At 36.6% G+C, this 19,265-nt stretch overlaps 1 protein-coding gene across 20 annotated transcripts in view; it reads right to left on the minus strand.

Moving 5' to 3' along the window:
- Positions 1–19,265, minus strand: part of BCAS3 (BCAS3 microtubule associated cell migration factor) — a 623,309-nt gene that overhangs the window by 345,067 nt on the left and 258,977 nt on the right. For all 20 annotated transcript variants that reach the window (XM_064271347.1, XM_064271344.1, XM_064271335.1 and 17 more), the window contains one exon: positions 420–570. In XM_064271347.1, coding sequence (XP_064127417.1) covers positions 420–570 — 151 coding nt within the window. The remainder of the gene's footprint in view (positions 1–419; positions 571–19,265) is intronic.

Consider the following 19,265-nt stretch of genomic DNA (forward strand, 5'->3'; position numbering starts at 1 on the left):
ATTACGAACATGGTCATCACCTAAAGTACTCGCCTTACTTAGTATTTGTGTCAGACAAAATTTGGGATTCATTACGAATCCACATCACGTTTTCAAGTGCGAGAAAACGAAACAGTACTTTAAGGCAAAGCCAGAAAGCAGTAAGTACAAGACTGAGTAGATGGCTCTGGTTTGTGCTAGCCAATACTGGTTTTCACAACTTGTCACTGCTTTGTTCTTTCTATGAATGTGTGCACATGGTTCTTTGTGTGTATGTTTGTGCAAGCTCTATACTTTGTATTCAATCTACTGCAATTAACTCTCATGTGGGCTGGAAATGAAGAACATAATCAAAGCCACACAAAGAGAAAGTATGTTTTATTTTTATGCATTCAACTTTCTAAAATAGCTATTAAAAAATATGAAGCTTGATGCCTTACCCTGTTCGTTTGGTGATGGTCCCCAATGTCATTGGCTGCTTGATTTGTGCAAGAGGCATCACTACCATCAAGCTGGGGAGAGGAGACAGGCGAGGGTTGCCAGGGTTGTTGTTGGTAAAATTGTTGTAGGAGTCTTGGCTGTTCAGTTTCCCTACAAAGACACAAATAAAGAAAATCATCAACAGAAGCTTTCCTATCTCTAATAGCTTTGCAATGACTTCACTATTCATTTAAGAAAGGTATGTAAAGTACAGTTGGTCCTAGAAGACTCACAGTTATATGGATGATAAGAAACCAAAGGATTCTGTTAACACCAAGGATGATTTGATTATAAACATTATTTGGGGATGAGGGGGTGGAGAATATGGATAGATGTTAGATAGTTATACAAATAGTAAATTAATAATTTAATTATAATTCGATAGTATTATTAATAAACATAGGCTAGTAAGAGAAAGTAAAATGGGAAGATCTAAATTAGTCTAGAGGAGTAGTGGGGAGTTTCCCTAAATAACTTTGAGAGTAAGGGGGTGGAGAATATGGTAGCCACATGTGAAGGTTCTGACAAAGTATGACACAGGATGAGGCTGACTAAAAAGTCAAATACATGATTTGCAAATACATTCTCTCATTCTGTGGACTGTCTTTCCACTTTTTTGACAGTGTTCTCTAATCACAATTTCCAAAATTTTCAATTTTGAGGAAATACAATTTATCTACGTTGACCGTGCTTTTGATGTTGTATTCATTGCATAATTCGTTGCATAACGCAAGATCACAAAGATTTAGTTCTATGTTTTCTTCTAAGAGTTTTATAGTTTTAGCTCTTACATTTAGTTCTTGGATACATTTTTTTTTTCTGTATTATCTTTTTTTAAATAATTTTTATTGTGCTTTAAGTGAAAGTTCACAAATCAAGTCAGTCTGTCACACATAAGCCTATATACACCTTACTACATACTCCCATTTACCCTCCCCCTAATGAGTCAGCCCACTCGCTCCCTCCAGTCTCTCCTTTCGTAACCGTTTTGCCAGTTTCTAACCCTCTCTACCCTCCCATCTCCTCTCCAGACAGGAGATGCCAACACAGTCTCAAGTGTCCACCTGATACAAGTAGCTCACTCTTCATCAGCATCTCTCTCCAACACATTGGCCAGTCCCTTCCATGTCTGATGAGTTGTCTTCGGGAATGGTTCCTGTCCTGGGCCAACAGGAGGTTTGGGGACCATGACTACCGGGATTCTTCTAGTCTCAGTCAGACCATTAAGTCTGGTCTATTTATGAGAATTTGGGGTCTGCATCCTACTGATCTCCTGCTCTCTCGGGGGTTCTCTGTTGTGCTCCCTGTCAGGGCAGTCATCAGTTGTGGCCGGGAACCATCTAGTTCTTCTGGTCTCAGTATGATGTAAGTCTCTAGTTCATGTGGCCCTTTCTATCTCTTGGGCTCATAGTTATCATGTGACCTCGGTGTTCTTCATTCTCCTTTGATCCAGGTGGGTTGAGACCCATTGATGCATCTTAGATGGCCGCTTGTTAGCATTTAAGACCCCAGACACCACACTTCAAAGTGGGATGCAGAATGTTTTCATAATAGAATTTATTTTGCCAATTGACTTAGAAGTCCCCTTAAGCCATAGTCCCCAAAACCCCGCCCTTGCTCCGCTGACCTTCGAAGCATTTGGTTTATCCCGGAAACTTCTTTGCTTTTGGTCCAGTCCAGTTGAGCTGACCTTCCCTGCATTGAGTATTGTCCTTCCCTTCACCTAAAGTAGTTCTTATCTACTAACTAATCAGTAAATAACCCTGTCCCACCCTCCCTCCCGACTCCCTCTCGTAGCCACAAAAGAATGTGTTCTTCTCAGTTTACACTATTTCTCAAGATCTTATAATAGTGGTCTTATACAATATTTGTCCTTTTGCATCTGACTAATTTCACTTAGCATACTGCCTTCCAGGTTCCTCCATGTTATGAAATGTTTCACAGATTCGTCACTGTTCTTTATTGATGCGTAGTATTCCATTGTGTGAATATGCCATAATTTATTTAACCATTCATCCGTTGATGGACACCTTGGTTGCTTCCAGCTTTTTGCTATTGTAAACAGAGCTGCAATAAACATGGGTGTGCATGTATCTGTTCATGTAAAGGCTCTTATTTCTCTAGGGTATATTCCGAGGAGTGGGATTTCTGGGTTGCATGGTAGTTTTATTCCTAACTTTTTAAGAAAACGCCAGATAGATTTCCAAAGTGGTTGTACCATTTTACATTCCCACCAGCAGTGTGTAAGAGTTCCGATCTCTCCGCAGCCTCTCCAACATTTATTATTTTGTGTTTTTTGGATTAATGACAGCCTTGTTGGAGTGAGATGGAATCTCATCGTAGTTTTAATTTGCATTTCTCTAACGGCTAATGATTGAGAGCATTTTCTCATGTATCTGTTAGCTGCCTGAATATCTTCTTTAGTGAAGCACGTGTTCATATTCTTGGATACATTTTGAATTAACTTTTATAAATGGTATGAGGTACCTAGGTGTTCAACTTCAGTGTTTTGCATGCTGGATATCTAGTTGTCTCAGTACCATTAGTTGAAAAGACTATCCTTCCCCTTACTGAACTGCCCTGGCAGTCTGGTTGAACATCAATTGGCTATAAATGTAAGGGTTTATTTCTGGATCTTAGTGATGAGTTTTGATACAAGCCCTTAGTCAGATTCATGATTTGCAAGCATTTTCTGCCAGCCTGTGGCTTGTCTTTTTTATTCTCCTACTGGACTTTGAGTGAGAAAAAAAAAAAAAAAATGGTGATGAAGTCCAACATTAATTTGTTCCTTTTGTACTTGTGGTATTGAACTGAAGAAATATTTGCCTAACCCTAGGTCACAAAAATTTTTTCCTCTGATTTTTATTAGATTTTAAAATTTTACATTTAAACCCTAAAAATCAAATCCTTTGCCATTGAGTCGATTCCAACTTGTAGCTACCCTATAGAACAGAGCAGAATTGCCCCATAGGGTCTCCATGGAGGGGCTGGTAGATTCAAACTGCCGACCTTTTTTTGGTTAGTAGCCACAGCTCTTAACCACTATGCCACCAGGGCTACTATTTTACATTTAGGTTTATGATAAGTTGGATTAATTTTTTTGTAAAATATAAGATGTGAGTCAAATGCTATTTTGTAAATATAATAATGGACATAAACTTGTTGCCATTGAGTCAATTCTGACTCATGAGGTCCCTGGGTGGCACAAAAAATTTGTGCCCAACCTAAAGATTGGTGGCTCAAACCCCCTGAGTGGCACCATGGAAGAAACTCCTGCTGATCTATTTCTGTAAAGATTATAGTCGAGAAAACCTTATGGAGCAGTTCTACCCTGTAAAACATGGATTCACCATGAATAATGGACATAGGCCCAAACAAATGAAACAAAAATCTCTCAAGTTTAACTAATGTTTACCACAACCTTACAGAAATGGGTTGAGGAATTTTTCTGTTTATTTTTTAAACCGTGCTCTCAATATATGACCTATAATGTCTATTGCTTCAATACTGCAATTTTTGAAGTCTGGGGCAAGGCAGGACCCACTCACGCTTTTTTAATTTTTTCCATTGAACTGATAAAGCCTGCCTAACGACAAATTTCTAAACTTTGTTGAGAAATCTTATGCTAATTAGTATTGCTCGCTTAATGTAAATAGAACTCATATCTGGCCACTCAAAGGGCAGAGACCAGAACATCAAAAGAGAATATACTATATTCTGGAGCAGAAGCACCCATTTGGACATTTGTTATTTCTATATTATTTGTTGTCACCACCTTGCAAGCTATAGCTACAAAATGCAAATACACTACAAATCTCACCGACAGGAGGGTATGAAATGTAAAGGCAAAAAAGACAAGAAAGGAAACAATGAAGAAGCCAGCCTCATTATTACTGCATCCAAGTGTTTTTCAGATACGAGCCACAGGGAATTAAAAAGTTTAGATCATTCCACTTGGTTTTTCTGAATTTCCGTAATGCTGTGAAATGCTGACTTTATCCCCACTCAAATAAAGGTCATACTGGGAATTTAGGTTCCTAAACAACCGATGCCTTCTAAAATAGGTATTATACACACCCTTGGACAAATCCACACATAACGAACTGAAGACAAGGCTTTAAAATTCGAACTCTTATAACCTCAGTTCAGTCACCTTTCTCCAAGGAAGACTAACAATATTAAAAAGTCTTTGTCACTGGCTGTAATGCCATAATGGCTTTTCAGGAAGACTACAGACAGAAAAATATTAATTCGTTTTCTTTCTAAAGACAGTCAGTGCATTTTTTGCGCTTCTTCAATGAGTCATTACATACAACGAAACACTGTTTTCACCTGTATGTTGTCAATATTTGTGTGTGTGTGTGTGTACACTTTAGATGAAAATTTACAGAGCAAATTAGTTTCTTATTAAATAATTAATACTCATATTGTTTTGTGACATTGGTTGCCAACCTCGCAGAATATTAACACTCTCCCCTTCTCAGCCTTGTATTTCCCATTTCCATTCATCCAGCTTTCCTGTTCCCTCCTGCCTTCTTGCACTTACCCCTGGGCTGGTATGCCCATTTAATCTTGTATACATGGTTGAACTACATGTGTTACTGTTTGTTGTATAGGCCTGTCTAATCTTTGGCGAAGGGTAAACTTCAGGAGTGACTTCAGTACTGAGTTAAAGTATGTCTGGGTTTCATACTCTTGGGGTTTCTCCAGTCTCTGTCAGACCAGTGAGTCTGGTCTTTTTTTGTGAGTTTGAATTTTGTTCTACATTTTTCTCGAGCTCTGTCCAGGACCCTCTGTTGTGACCCCTGTCAAAGCAGTCAGTGGTGGTAGCCAGGCACCATCTAGTTGTGCTAGACTCAGTCTGGTCGACGTATGGTAGTTGTGGTCCATTAGTCTTTTGGATTAATCTTTGCCTTGTGTCATTTGTTTGCTTCACCCTCCTTTGCTCCAGGCAGGGTGGGACCAGTAGACGTACCTTAGATGGCTACTCGCAAGCTTTTAAGAGCACAGACGCTACTCATCAAAGTAGGATGTACAGCATTTTCTTTATAGACTATGCTATCCCAGTGGATCTAGGTTGCCAGCCCTCAGCCCAGAAACTCAGTCCCTCAGGGAGTTTAGATGTGTCCATGAATCTTCTATGACTTTGCCTTGGTCAGGTTGTACTAACTTCCCCAGTTTGTGTACTGCCTTACCCTTCGACAAAGTTACCACTTATCTCCTATCTAGTTAGTGTTTTTCCCTCCTCACCCCTCCCTGCATTGTAGCCATTAAAAATTATTTCTTTCTGTGTGTAAACCTTTTCAAGAATTTCTATATGTTGTCAATTTCTACAAAAAAGCCAGCTGGGATTGCACTGAATCTATAGATCAATTTGGGGGGCACTGCCATCTTAACAATACTAAGTCTTCTTACCCATAAAAATGGGCTGTCTTAATTTCTTTCAATATTATTTGTTTTCAATGCACAAGTTCTGTACCTCTTTGGTTAAATTTGTTCCTAAGTACTTTATTTTTTATAACACAACTTATAAATGGAATTGTTTTCTTAATTTCATTTTCAGATTGTTCATTGCTAATCTACAGAAATACAAGTGTCTTTTGCATATTGATCTTGTACCCTGCAACCTTGCTGAACTTGTTTCTTAGCTATAACAGCTTCTTGTTGATTACTCAGCATTTTCTATATTCAAGACCATGTCTTCCTCAAATAGAAATAGCTTTAAGCTTGATGCCTTGTATTTTTTTAATTAACTAATTCTCCTGGCCAGAACTTGTAGTATAAAGCTGAATAGAAGCACCAAGAGCAGACTATGATCCATTTTGAGTTAATTTTTGTATATGGTATGAGATATGGGTTGAGGTTCACCATGTTTGCTGTTTTAAATATGAATGTTCTATTATTTTAATCACCATTTTTTAAAAAGATGAAGCTTTCTCCATGGAATTGTCTTTGCACTTTTGTCAAAGAACAATTGACCTTACGTGTATGAGTCTCTTTCTAGATTCTGTTGCATTGATTCATGTCTACCCTTTCAACAATACCACATTTTCTTGATTACTGCAGTTTTAGAGTATCAGTAATTACCTTATGTCCCAGTCCAGTGTTTATAATTCAACAACTCTTCTTTACAAAGAACATCTTATTGACCTAAGATTAATTTTAAATCAATGCTTTACTTTTGATAAAAAATTATTTACCCTACTATGCAGCTAGCAAATAATGTGGTACTTTATAAATATTAGGCACACTAAACTTTTTTTTTAGTAATGTGAATCAAGGAGACAAATTTATACAGACAGCAAGAGAATCTATCTAAAAATGCTTCTTAATTAATATATTATTTCCAACCATTGCCCCACCAAAACTTCTTAACGCAAACTTAAAACCAAAAACCCATGGCCATCGAGTCTATTCTGACTCACGGCACCCCTACAGGACAGAGTAGAACTGCCCGACAGGGTTTCCAAGGAGCAGCTGGTGGCAGCTGAGCTCTTAACCACTGTGCCACCAGGGCTCCAAGGACTAATAATAGAACATTATCAAGGTAATGGGCAGAGAACACAAGTTTAAGAACTCTGAGGCTGCAATGAAGACACTAACAAGATGAGATCAAGCAAAGGTTTCAATATTCATTCTTTCATTTCAAACTTTTTGAGCCTTGTTGGTATCAGGTTATATTCTAGGTCTCAGAAGAATAATTCCAAGGGACTCACAAAGAGCTTATAACACTATGGGGCAGAAACACATATAAACAAAAAATAAAAATTGGGAGAAAATATGCTAATAAAGATAGCTGCAAAATGTCTCAAGAACGAAGAAGGAGGCACTTTTTTATAATTTTAAAGTATTGGGAAGAACGTAAAAAGGGAAATCAGGTATACAAATTTTGACCACAGAAGGAGGAACCTGTATCTTCTTACCTTTGTTCTTCTAGAAGAAAATAAAGGATAAGATGAGAGACATATGAACGACGACATCAGGATAAGATGAGAGACGTATGAACGACGACATCAGGAGGTAGTAAGATAACTCAGACATAAAATCTCAATAGCTGACACAAAATGAACTACATAAAAAAGACAAATTTAAAGAAGAAAGTGGAAGAATTTCAAGTTTAGACTCAATAAATCAAGTATACAAAAATATAATGCCCCCTTCTAACATGGTTCTGAATGACATTCCACTTTCTTCTCTCCTGGATTTTCCTCGAAAATTAAGTTAGAATCTAACAAACTTCTTCAGATTTATCTTCTAAGAGATTGGAGGATCAATGTAGGGGCAATGTCACACTAATATATAATAGCTCAATACATATTTGCAGAACGAATGAATGAAATATATTTTCCCACATCCAGGAGGCAGAGAAAAACAAGGCCTTATGATCTATAAATGAAATTAATGTTGGAAGAAGACTCAAAGTACCTCAAAAGACAACTGCAGTCCACGGATCTCACTATTCTTCTTGGTTTCCTTTTGATTGGCTCAGGAGCCTAGACTTGTTAACTTTAAGAATAGGTATCTAGACAATTAATTTGGTTTTATAACAAGACTAAATTTCCAAGCTAGGGTGGTTCATTACACCTGAAGTCTCTTAACACAATGAGGTTCAGGAGAAAGAAGCTTGTAGTATACCAAGTCTTAGAAGTAGGTAAGTCCCTCCCCTATTCTATGCTTCAATTTCTCTTTTCACAAAGGACTGTAACACTATTTCTTTTCTCCAGCTCTCATGAATATATATGACAACAATAGTAAAATAAAAAAAATTTGTGAGATATTTAAGAGAAGTTACTACATAAATGCTAGATGTTATCTTCATTAACACTTCCTTATTACCCTTCTCTTTTTTGTTTTACTGTATTAGTACAACAAAAAGAGCGGTAGTAATTTAATTGCAGTTTCAGAAATGGATTTCATAAAATCTCAAAATACATATAATATTTCACACATCATTATACTTTAAAATTCCAGCTGGGACAAGACCTGTAAGTGACAAATGCCACGAGAATGGATATTCTCACAGTATTTCTGGCACAACCAGACAGAGGAAGTCCCAAAAATCTCATGAGAAAATAAGCTCTTCTAAGACTCTCTTACCAGTTTTTCGGGCTTACTCTATATAGATAAACTTTGTCTAAGCCTTCAGGCTTTTGGGTCTTTATCCAAATCCACTACAGCTTTGATCCTTTAGAGGTTTACCAGTCCCCAAGATAGATGGAGTCCTCTTGGGGAAAAAAAATCCCAAGGTCCAATAAAATCGTTTCTCAATAAATTAAAACAGAAATTCTATTTGGGAATAGAGGGTCATCTAAAAATCAGAAGTTTAAAAACTTCTCTTGATGTTCAAAGCTATAATGTTCTGTTTTTAGTTGTTTGCTGCACTTATTGTTTTTAATGTTGTAATACAAAGCACTAAACCAGGAGTAAGAATTGGAGTTCACTTTTGGGTTCAACCACTGACTTTCTGTGTTTATCTTCAACAAGTTTTCATTTTTGCAAATGGAATTATGAATACAACAACCTCGTGTGCCTGCAGGTACCTTGAACTTTGAGGAAAAGCTCTCTTAATCTCCCTACTAACACATAGTACCTACCACTGGCTGTGTTTAGGTTTGACAAGGTATGATCTGTTTACTAAAACTTTGCTAACTTTATCTTTTCATTTATTCACTGCCCCAAATTATGTTTTCCCAGACATTCCATCCTATAAAAACAAAGAGGAAAAATGGATTAGGTTGTGGATAAAAGCGAATGGAGAAGATAACAATGGGCTTTGTTACTACACTGGAGGAACAGTCTGTCAGGTCAGCTTTGCAGAGAAGCATATTCCCTAACCAGTCATCATTAACAGGCTCACTTCCACAGGAAAAAAGAAGACAAGAGTCTGAAAACTCCGGACAAAAGAAATCCCTGCAGACAAAGTAAAAACAAATTAAAAGACCCATTATAAAACACAGATGCTACAAGGAAAATAAACTTTCCAAGATTTACTGGGCTTTGACAAACTTGGACATTTGTGGAAAAGACATCAGCAGCAACTCCCAGGTAATGCGGCTGCAGAGCTAGCCTCCTTTCTGTTTTATCCTCACCCTCTCTGCTGAAGCTGCTGGCTTGGTATTCCTAGCTTCTGAAGGCTGTGATGTGAGAACATGTGAATGTGGCAAACTGCCAGCTGCAAGGAACGTCTAAAGCCAGATCCTGAAATTGTCACCCATTTCAGTTACTATCAGTATATCAGAGTAACTGTGTGTGTATCTGTGCGTGTGCTTGTGTATTTCTTCTTAAATACAAACAAGAAGAAAAAAAAATGATAGATAATATATGCCTCCTCCCCCCTTCTTAAAATTTTTCTATCCTACAGACTCAAATACCATATTAAAAACCAAAGCAAATGAAATCAGTTAAAAAAAAAAAAATTAAGCAGTCAAGAGATCAGTGCTGTACATAAGAAAGTGCCTTAAAACAACATCATATCAATGAGAACGGGGAAAAATGTTTGCTGTAAGTTTCTAAAAGCACAAGCTACAGGTTGTTACTAACGGGATCAAAAGATGGTTCTTTAGGAACAGAAGGTGTGAGAAAAGAACTACAGTGGAATAAAGTGGACCAAATAGAGCATTTGGAGGATAAAGGAGGAATGTTTCTTTTTGTCATCAGGAACATGGGATAAACAGGCATAAACATGGCAAACCAGTGTAAATTCAGTTTTACAGTGCATTTGTAAAAAGGAAAAGCACTAGGCAGTGCTGACAATGGCTTGTGGGAGAGCATTACATATAATCTTACTTTCTCATCCTTATCACAGAGAGTCCCTTTTCATCTTAGACACTCCACTTTCCCAAAGTTTTACAATAACTTTACAAGTCAATATTCTAGACACCACTCGACGGCAGCGGGTTTTTTATAATTGTATCAAATAAATTCTGTTCTCATCCCGTCTCCACACGCTTATGCACAAGATTGACTCTTGTTCTAGGATATGGGCCTCCCAGTGTCCTTGGTCCACTAACATTTTGAACTCTTGCATTTTGAACTTGGATTCATGAGGCACACGGGGAGCCAATGACAATGTGATTCCCTGGCACCCCTGAGGAGCATCCTGTTCCCAAATAATTCTTTATCTGTGTCTTCATTCCAACATCTTCCCTTCTCTAAGACATGTAGATGCTCTATTCCCTACCTTGTTTACATCTTTCCAGAATAAAAATTGAATACTAAGTTTAATGGGGATCTTTTTTGGGGGTGGGTGCTTTTTGCTTTCCCCGAAAGACCAAAGCTTTTGGTCTGCTTTTAATATCCTGCTGTGGAATTGAAAGGGATAAAAATCCAAAATATACCAAAGGGTTTAACTAAGTTAACTCTGTAGTAGAAAAGTGCCCGACTCCTTGACTCTTCAAAAAGAATACAATGGTAGCTTGTTTGGAAACAATCACTGGGAAGCTGGGCTCCGAAAAGTTAAAAACACTGCTTAGCTCTTGCTTGCCATCTAATTAACTTGAAAGCTGTCTCAACCAAACACTCCATAATTATTTAATCAAAACCAAATAAAATTCTTTCACAATATATAAAAAGTATCCTGCGCAGTGGGAATTTCCTGCATGTGGGTTGTTTTTGGTTGGGTTAAGAGTCTCTGTCTTTCACTCTTTCTTTTTCATTTTTTTCCCCCGTCCTAGATGAGAATGACAAGCTTCCCAGCTGCAGTTCCAGGACTTTCACCCTCCTTTTTGACCTTTTCTCAGGCATGTTCCAGTATAATCTGTAATCTACTCAAGTAGGAAGAGGAAACAGCAGCGCCCTGGTGAGAAACAGGGCCTTCTGACCCACATACCAAACTGGGCGGAAGCAATGCTTGTTCACGGTAGCCAAGGAGAAGAGAACACACAATTAAAAGAAAATGAATAATATATATATGTATATATTTTAAAAAGACTGTTATCACAACCACCAAACAGTTTATGTGATAAAATTTATGACTGAACGAGTTCAAGGACAATTTTTACTATGCATTGACTTCTTTCTCCCTTATTAATTTTTCTTGGGCAGCAAATGGTAAAAATACTACATATCTGGACGCATTTCAAAGCAAAAAAAAAAAAATTGATTTTTTTTCTAGGATTAATTCACATCACATAGAAATCACTAAAGGTACTTTGGCAAGAGATGGGGATATAGGAAGAGAACAGAAATCTCCCACAAAATGGAGCTGAAAACAAGAATCCAAGTTTCTGCAAAATGGGGATTGAGGTTATTAATAATATTGTCATCAGCTCTTTTCACTACATACAAAGCAGCCTGCCATGGAGCTTTGTACTGGTGCTCATTAAATGTCAGTACAATTAAAACTGCACTTTCAAGAGAATCAAAACTGTACTGATTATATTAAATGAATAATTATATATATTAATAAATCATTTTATTCCTATTCTGAATATAGTTCTCACCTGTTAAGTATTAACTTAATGTACTGGCTACTATTACATGTAAAATTTTGATTATTTTTCCTCCCTTAAGCTAAAATTTTAAAAATTTTCGAAGTTAATTCATAAAAATTAAAAGTCTAAACAATATCATAACTTCTGCTAAAATTATAAGTAGTACAAAGATACTCCAGCACTGCTCCAAAAGGGTGAAGCAGGCCTTCAACAGGGAATGTCAAAGAGCCAAAGAGACAAAAATAAGCCTAGAAAAGGAGATGAGATTAAGAGTTAGAAACAATATTTATAAGATGTAAGTATAGAAAACGGGGAAAAATAATAGAAGTGGCTGAGAGAAATTCTACTGAATTGTTGCTATGTTTGAGTCCCATTGTTGCAGCCTCTGTGTCAATCCCTCTCATCAAGGGTCTTCCTCTTTTTCGCTGACTCTCTACCTTACCAAGCATGATGCCCTTCTCCAGGGACTGATCTCTTCTGATAACATGCCCAAAGTACTTGAGACAAAGTCTCACCAGCCTCACTTCCAAGGAGCATTCTGGCTGTACTTCTTCCAAGACAGATTTGTTCTGCTCTTCTGGCAGTCTATGATATATCCAACATTCTTCACCAACATCCTAATTCAAAGGCATCAATTCTTCTTCAGTCTTCCTTATTCACTGTCCAAATTTCATATGCATATGAGGTGACTGAAAATACCATGGTTTGGGTCAGGCACACCTTAACCCTTAAAGTAACATCTTAGTTTTTTAGCACTTTAAAGAGGTCTTTTGCAGCAGATTTGCCCAATGCAACATGTCATTTGATTTCTTGAAAAATCCTCAGAATGAAAAAATCCATATAGCAGTCACTCAACAATTCAAACTTTAATCTAGCATCACTTAGACCAAGCTTGGAATAAAATAAGCTCCCCAAAGTATAACGCTTCATTGAAATTCTTTCTTGAAAATACCCTACAACCAACTATCCCAATCCTATCCTAGCTCACGATGATTTTTGTATCATTGCAAAGAGGAAACTGAAAAACTTCATTGTTTTAGGAATAAGGAGAAGACACGAAAAATTATATGCTTGATTAAATACATACAGCTAAAGCGGTAAATGTACGAAGATAAAAGTATTGAGAGATGGTTTTGAAATAAAAATAAACACTCTATTCCAAGATGAAGTACTGAATTGCAAGACTTAAAGTGCATTTTTTGGACTTGGAAATGAAAGGATTTAATTGAACATTTGCAAAACTTGCCATTTCAACTGCATTAAACATTGTAGACTTGAGGAATAATTAAATATTAAAATCAAAGTATTTTCTGTTGAACAACATAGTAGAAAAATATAACCAATTAAAATAAAAAACATAATAAACCAAAATAGCAAAGAATCTCCTCTCCCCATAACACCCCCCACCCCCCCGCCCCCGCCAGCTGCACACACCCCTCCCCACGGAAGCCTTTCTTTTTTTTACCCATGACTGTTAAGGATATTTTCTGGCTCTATTTCAGCATCATGACTCAGGTCATGAGAAGTGTCAAAGATGCATTTCCTTCAGATGGGAAAGAGCAAAAGATTTTAATAACCATACAAAGATGGGAGTACAGTACATTTTTGACAACAGGGAAGATAAAACCTTTTATATTCACATATATTTTATTTCCAGCTTAAAAACATCTAAATATCTTTAATCAAAATATGCTTACATACTGCACTTAAGAAGAAAACAGGAAACCCATATTCAATGTAGCTGCCCAAATTATCAACAGTTCGTGAGAGAACTGTTCACCCAAAAAAGAAATCAAACTCATCATGTCATAATGAATATTAATAAATAGTTCAGCTACTTGTCTTCTAAACTTACTTTTCCAAACGCAAAACTGTGAATTTACCTATACATTAAAAACTCCTTTTATAGAAATTCCTTGAGAGTGAGAACCACAAAAAGGAGTGACATCGTGGCCATGCCTGGGCATACACAGCGTCTGAGAAAAAATGATTCTGAACACAGAAAATGGCATAGCCTATTTCTTCTGAAGCCACCACCAACAACGTTTCTCTCTCATGTGTCTCATTCTAGCTTCAATATTCTCACCTGCAAAAACACATCATCCAATGTTGCCAGCTCTTTCAATGAACCTTAAATCCCTTTCCTTTTCTCATTCAACTCCAAATTCAAAATGTCATTTATCCTATTACGCTAAGAACCATCCCAGTTTCTATTTCTCAGTATGTGTAACCTTGGCATAGTCCTGACCCCAATCTCCTTACCCTTTTGTAGTTTGCAGCTATGAACCAGCAGTTGAATTTCTAGTTCCTGGTCAAATTTTAAGCTCCAGACTACTCATGTCGGATACTTACAAGTCTGATATAATTTCTAAATCTGTTTATGTGAGTTAATCATTCAGACACTGATCGTTACATACTCTGAGAAGGCTAATCCCATTCTCTTCTCCCTTTCTAATTTTTCTCAAAACCAAATTTTGAAAAAAATATTTCAAGCCCCTCTTTGGTAAGTACATGGAGAAATGAACATGTAATCACTTCACTAAGACCAGTATTTCACCAAACTCATATTTCCACATTTGGAGAAGTAATTTTTACATTTATTCACCTCAGCAAATAAATATACAAGCTCCAAGTTTCCACAGAAATATTTCTATTTAAATGAAATTCAACCAGAATTCTCTTAATTATCTTTCTTAATGGAAAAGTTAGCCAATAGTGATACGTATCTACTTCAGAGATCTAATAAAAAACCAAAAACCCAGTGCCGTCGAGTCAATTCCGACTCATAGCGACCCTATAGAACAGAGTAGAGCTGCCCCATAGAGCTTCCAAAGAGCGCCTGGCGGATTTGAACTGCCGACGCTTTGATTAGCAGCCGTAGCACTTAACCACTACACCACCAGGGTTTCCCAGAGATCTAACAGGTACTACAAATCCTCTTGGTATTATTAGGATAACCAGATTAAAATAATGTAACTCTTTCAACTCCCTAGAAACTAACTGCGAGGTGCACTGCCAACCAGTCTCCACAACCCCAACCCTACCCCAACTAAGGATAGAAGGTTTCCTTCTTGGGACGAATAGGGCTTCCAATCAAATCCTTATAGCTTACCTTGAATAAAAACAAGAATGATCAGCCAAGAATACTGACATTGAAGTCAGGATTTTGGTTTAAATGGTCTGAGATGGGGCCTAGGCATCAGTGTTTTTTTAATCTATCCAGGTTAATTATAATGTTCAGCCAAGATTCAGAACCACTGCTCTAACATGGAAAAACAAACAAATAGAAAAAGGAACTCAGAGGAAATGGAGATAATGCAAGGAGCAAAATATCACTTCACAAATTATCTTTCAAAGAAATGAACAATATTACATCTATAAGAAAAGGATGTTATAATAAAACATGTAAAGAAAAGAATATTATAAACACGTAGCAGAAATAAAAATACAATAAGAAGGTTGGGGAAACTCATAAAGTAAACAAAGAGACAAAGACAAAAAGATGGAAAACAGAAAAGCAAGAAAATTAAACACTCAATGGAAGAGATAAATTATCCAACTAACAGGATTTCCAGAAAGGAACAAAAGAGAAACCAGTAGGGAACAAACTATCAAGAGTCTAAAGAAGAGGCTTCTAGGGAATGAGACCTGAGATTGAGGAGGGGTGGGACAGGGGAGAAGAGTTTTTCATTATAAGATTATGGTATTCTTTGAAATTTAAAATAAATGTATATCTTGAATAACCAGTAAAAACCCATTGCCATTCAGTCAATTTCGACTCATAGAGACCCTACAGGACAGGGAAGAACTGCCCTATAGGGTTTCCAAGGAGTGGCTGGTGGATTCGGTCTGAGCTCTCAACCACTGAGTCACCAGGGCTCCATTTCTTGAATAGAAAATAAAAATTATATTTAAAAAGTAAACAAAAACAACGGAAGTCCAACCAAGGTTAACAGAAAAGTAGAGATTAACTTTCAGTGCTATTATATGATTCCTTTAGGCCAAACCAAATTAACCAAATCCATCGCAGTAAAGTCGATTCCAACTCATAGCGACCCTATAAGACAGAGCAGAACAGCCCCATAGGGTTTCCAAGAGGCAGCTGGTAGATTCAAACTGCCAACCTTTTGGTTAGCAGCCGAGTTCTTAACCACTGCACCAGCAGGGCTCCTTTAGGCCAGTGGTTCTCAAACATGGTCCTCTGAACCCGGGGAATCTCTAAAACCTCTCAATGAGGTTTTCGAGGTCAAAACCATTTTCAAAATAATACGAGACTTTTTCACTCATACCAAAACCAAACCCACTGCCGTCGAGTTGATTCCTACTCATAGCGACCCTATAGGACAGAGTAGAACTGCCCCATAGAGTTTCCGAGGAGCGCCTGGCAGATTCAAACTGCCAACCTCTTGGTTAACAGCCGCAGCACTTAACCACTACACCACCAGGGTTTCCAGTACCGCTAAAAAGTACACACTGGAGTTTTCCAAAGGCCATATGATTTGTGACATAGTAAGAGGTTAAATGTAGGAGCAGATAGGATAACCCAGTTGGTCTTCTGTTGAGAGGGACATTAAAAAGATTTTCAAAAATATAAAACAATGCCACTTTTCTCAGTAAAAATTTGGTTTTAGAAAATAATTCTTTACATAAAACAATGTTATTTATGTTTATGTGTTCATATTTTAAAATAAAAAATTTACGTTTCCATTTTATTTCTATCAATAAATATGGAAAAGATAGAACACACATAAAAACACTTTGGGGCCTTGAGTAATTTTTAATATACAGTTTTTAAGGATGTAAAATTTTTCTAAAACCAAAACCAGTTGAGAACCACTGCTTAGCAACCACTAATTTAAAACGTTTAATAAAGCTGTATCTTAATAACGCCTCACTGCTGGGGTTTAGTCACTCTGGTACAATAAAGAATAGAGATAACAAGTCCTTGAATGGCAACATACAGAAAATCAAAGAATGGAATTTTCAGAACACAGTGACACCACTTACTCAAGGGATATAGCCAAAAAATTTGCCTCTGTTCAACTGTGAATTCCGTCATAAGAGTTAGGTATCTGGATGAAGTACTCAAAAAGGATATTAACTGATAGGAATATGTTTCAAAAGTCCAATTTTCTAAGAAGATTTTGAGGAATAAATCACAGAAAACATAATAAAAGGGAAGCTAAGCTGTTATGTGCTCTGCTGAGACATCAACATCCATAGTGCACCAGGTTCATGGCAGGGTTGCCATGATTACGATCACAGAAAAGTTGAGAAAATATTGCCCTCTAGAGGTAGGTCTCATTAACCATTTAAAAACAAAACTTAAAACCTAGAATCCATGATATAACAAAGTAAAAAATACATAGAAAAAGGCAAAATATTTCATGAGCAGTAACAATGCAAAACAAGAAAATTCAAGTTAGCTTTCAAATTGCTCATTGTTTATCTGACATTTAAGGGCAAACTTTCAGAGACAAAAAAATGCTCCATTATTCTAAAGGAAGTAAAAAAAAAAGGAAGTACATTTAAAAAAATAAAATATCCACATAGGGTTTAATTAGTTTTATCATGCTAATTTATAAAGTATAATTTAGAGATAATATGATATCTTGAGTTCTCAAAGAGACCCAACAGGTTATTTATTTTCCTCAAAAACCATGTTATCTTTATTGATTAGATGGTTTCTTATCTTTATTGATTAGATGGTTTCTTCAGTTATTGCTTCTTAAATGAAGGCAAGTTGTTTTCAGGAAGGTATGATGAAGTCACTCTTTTAATCTGCTTTCCTGAAAGAACTTATCTGGTCACTCTGAGAAACTATAGAGAGTGACATTAAAATATTTAAAGTACGCAGGAGTTTGGTGTTTAATAAACTTTAGACAACCTTTTTAAAAAGACGATAAAAAAAATTATAAGACAACAAATTCACCAGGAAAATTTCCTTAGACTTGAAAACAACAAATTAGAAATAAAATTGCAGCTAATCTAAATAAAGTACTTATACTGAGTAAAAACCCAGGTACTAAACTAAGATAGCCTAAAAGAAAGATTTTTCTCCATTTAAAATGTATATACTATTTATATACTCTTTCATATGAGGCATAAAATTTAAAGCAGAGCTACAATGCATATGATTGATTTTTCTTGGCAAAAATTAAAACATACAAATGGAAACTTCAATCCACAAGTAAACAGTGATGTGGAAAGAGAAGTCAAGAAACATCACATTATTATTGATTGTCTTAAGTAGGTGAAACTATATAAGGCTGAAATGTGTGGTTGCTTTGTATTTACAGTTGTGATGTGGTCTGTCTCAAGAAAACTACTGATCAGCAAAAGTAAATAATTACAAGAAACCATCAAATAAAGGCTATAAACAGAATCTCTGAGTGGTAAAAAGTATGTATTACACAGATGCTAAAAAGAAAAGTAATGTTGCCAGTTATTCAAAAGCACTTTACTGAAAAATGGAGTCCTCAAGTCCAAGAAGTCAGAGGCCTTCTCCAAAGGCTGAGAGTCTCACCAACTACTTCTTATTTGGGAGAAGCAGAATCTGGAATTCAAGTGCCAAAAGCTGTGACTCAAAAGATTACTCCTCCTATGAGGACCAAGAGTTAACTGGAAGGGAGAAACTTCCAGGAACCCTTGGGAACTACAGAAGTATATCCAAATCCCTCTGTTTACACCATGGAAATAGTGAAAAAATAAATTCCTAACAGCCCGATGACAGAGTGGACTCGATATTCTTGAACCTAAAATGGAAAACTATTTTATAAAATAAAGGAATGCAAAGGCTCATTAAAAGCTAGATTAATTCCTATATTCTGGAAGTGCGGTATTAAAAATGTGCAAAAACAGACTAAAATGATAAAATAATACTAGTAATATTTTCAGTTTTGTGTTATAGTCCTCGTTTCAGAAACATCTCAAGTAAATCTAACAATACTGAGCCCAATAATGCTATAAAAGCCTGTACAAAATGGTAAGTTCAAAATTACATTTAATTAACTCATTATTCAATCGTTCATTTATTCTGTTTTGTACACAAGAGGCACTCTACTAAGAAAATGAAAAATGAATTAGTTCTAGACACCTCCTCTATAATAACAGTGACAACAATAATATTAATTGTTGTTAGGTGGCATCAAGTCAGTTCGGATTCACAGCAACCCCAGTACAACAGAACAAAACACTGCCTGGTCCTGTGCCATCCTCGCAATCATTGTTATGCTTGAGCCCATGGTTGCAGTCACTGTGTCAATCCATCTCCTTAAGGGTTTTCCCCGACCCTCTGCTTTACCAAGCATAGTGCCCTTCTCCAGGGACTGGTAATATATCCAAAGTATGTGAGACAAAGTCTCACCATTCTTG

The sequence above is a fragment of the Loxodonta africana genome, chromosome 18, assembly GCF_030014295.1.
Source record: "Loxodonta africana isolate mLoxAfr1 chromosome 18, mLoxAfr1.hap2, whole genome shotgun sequence".
Taxonomy (NCBI): Eukaryota; Metazoa; Chordata; class Mammalia; order Proboscidea; family Elephantidae; genus Loxodonta; species Loxodonta africana.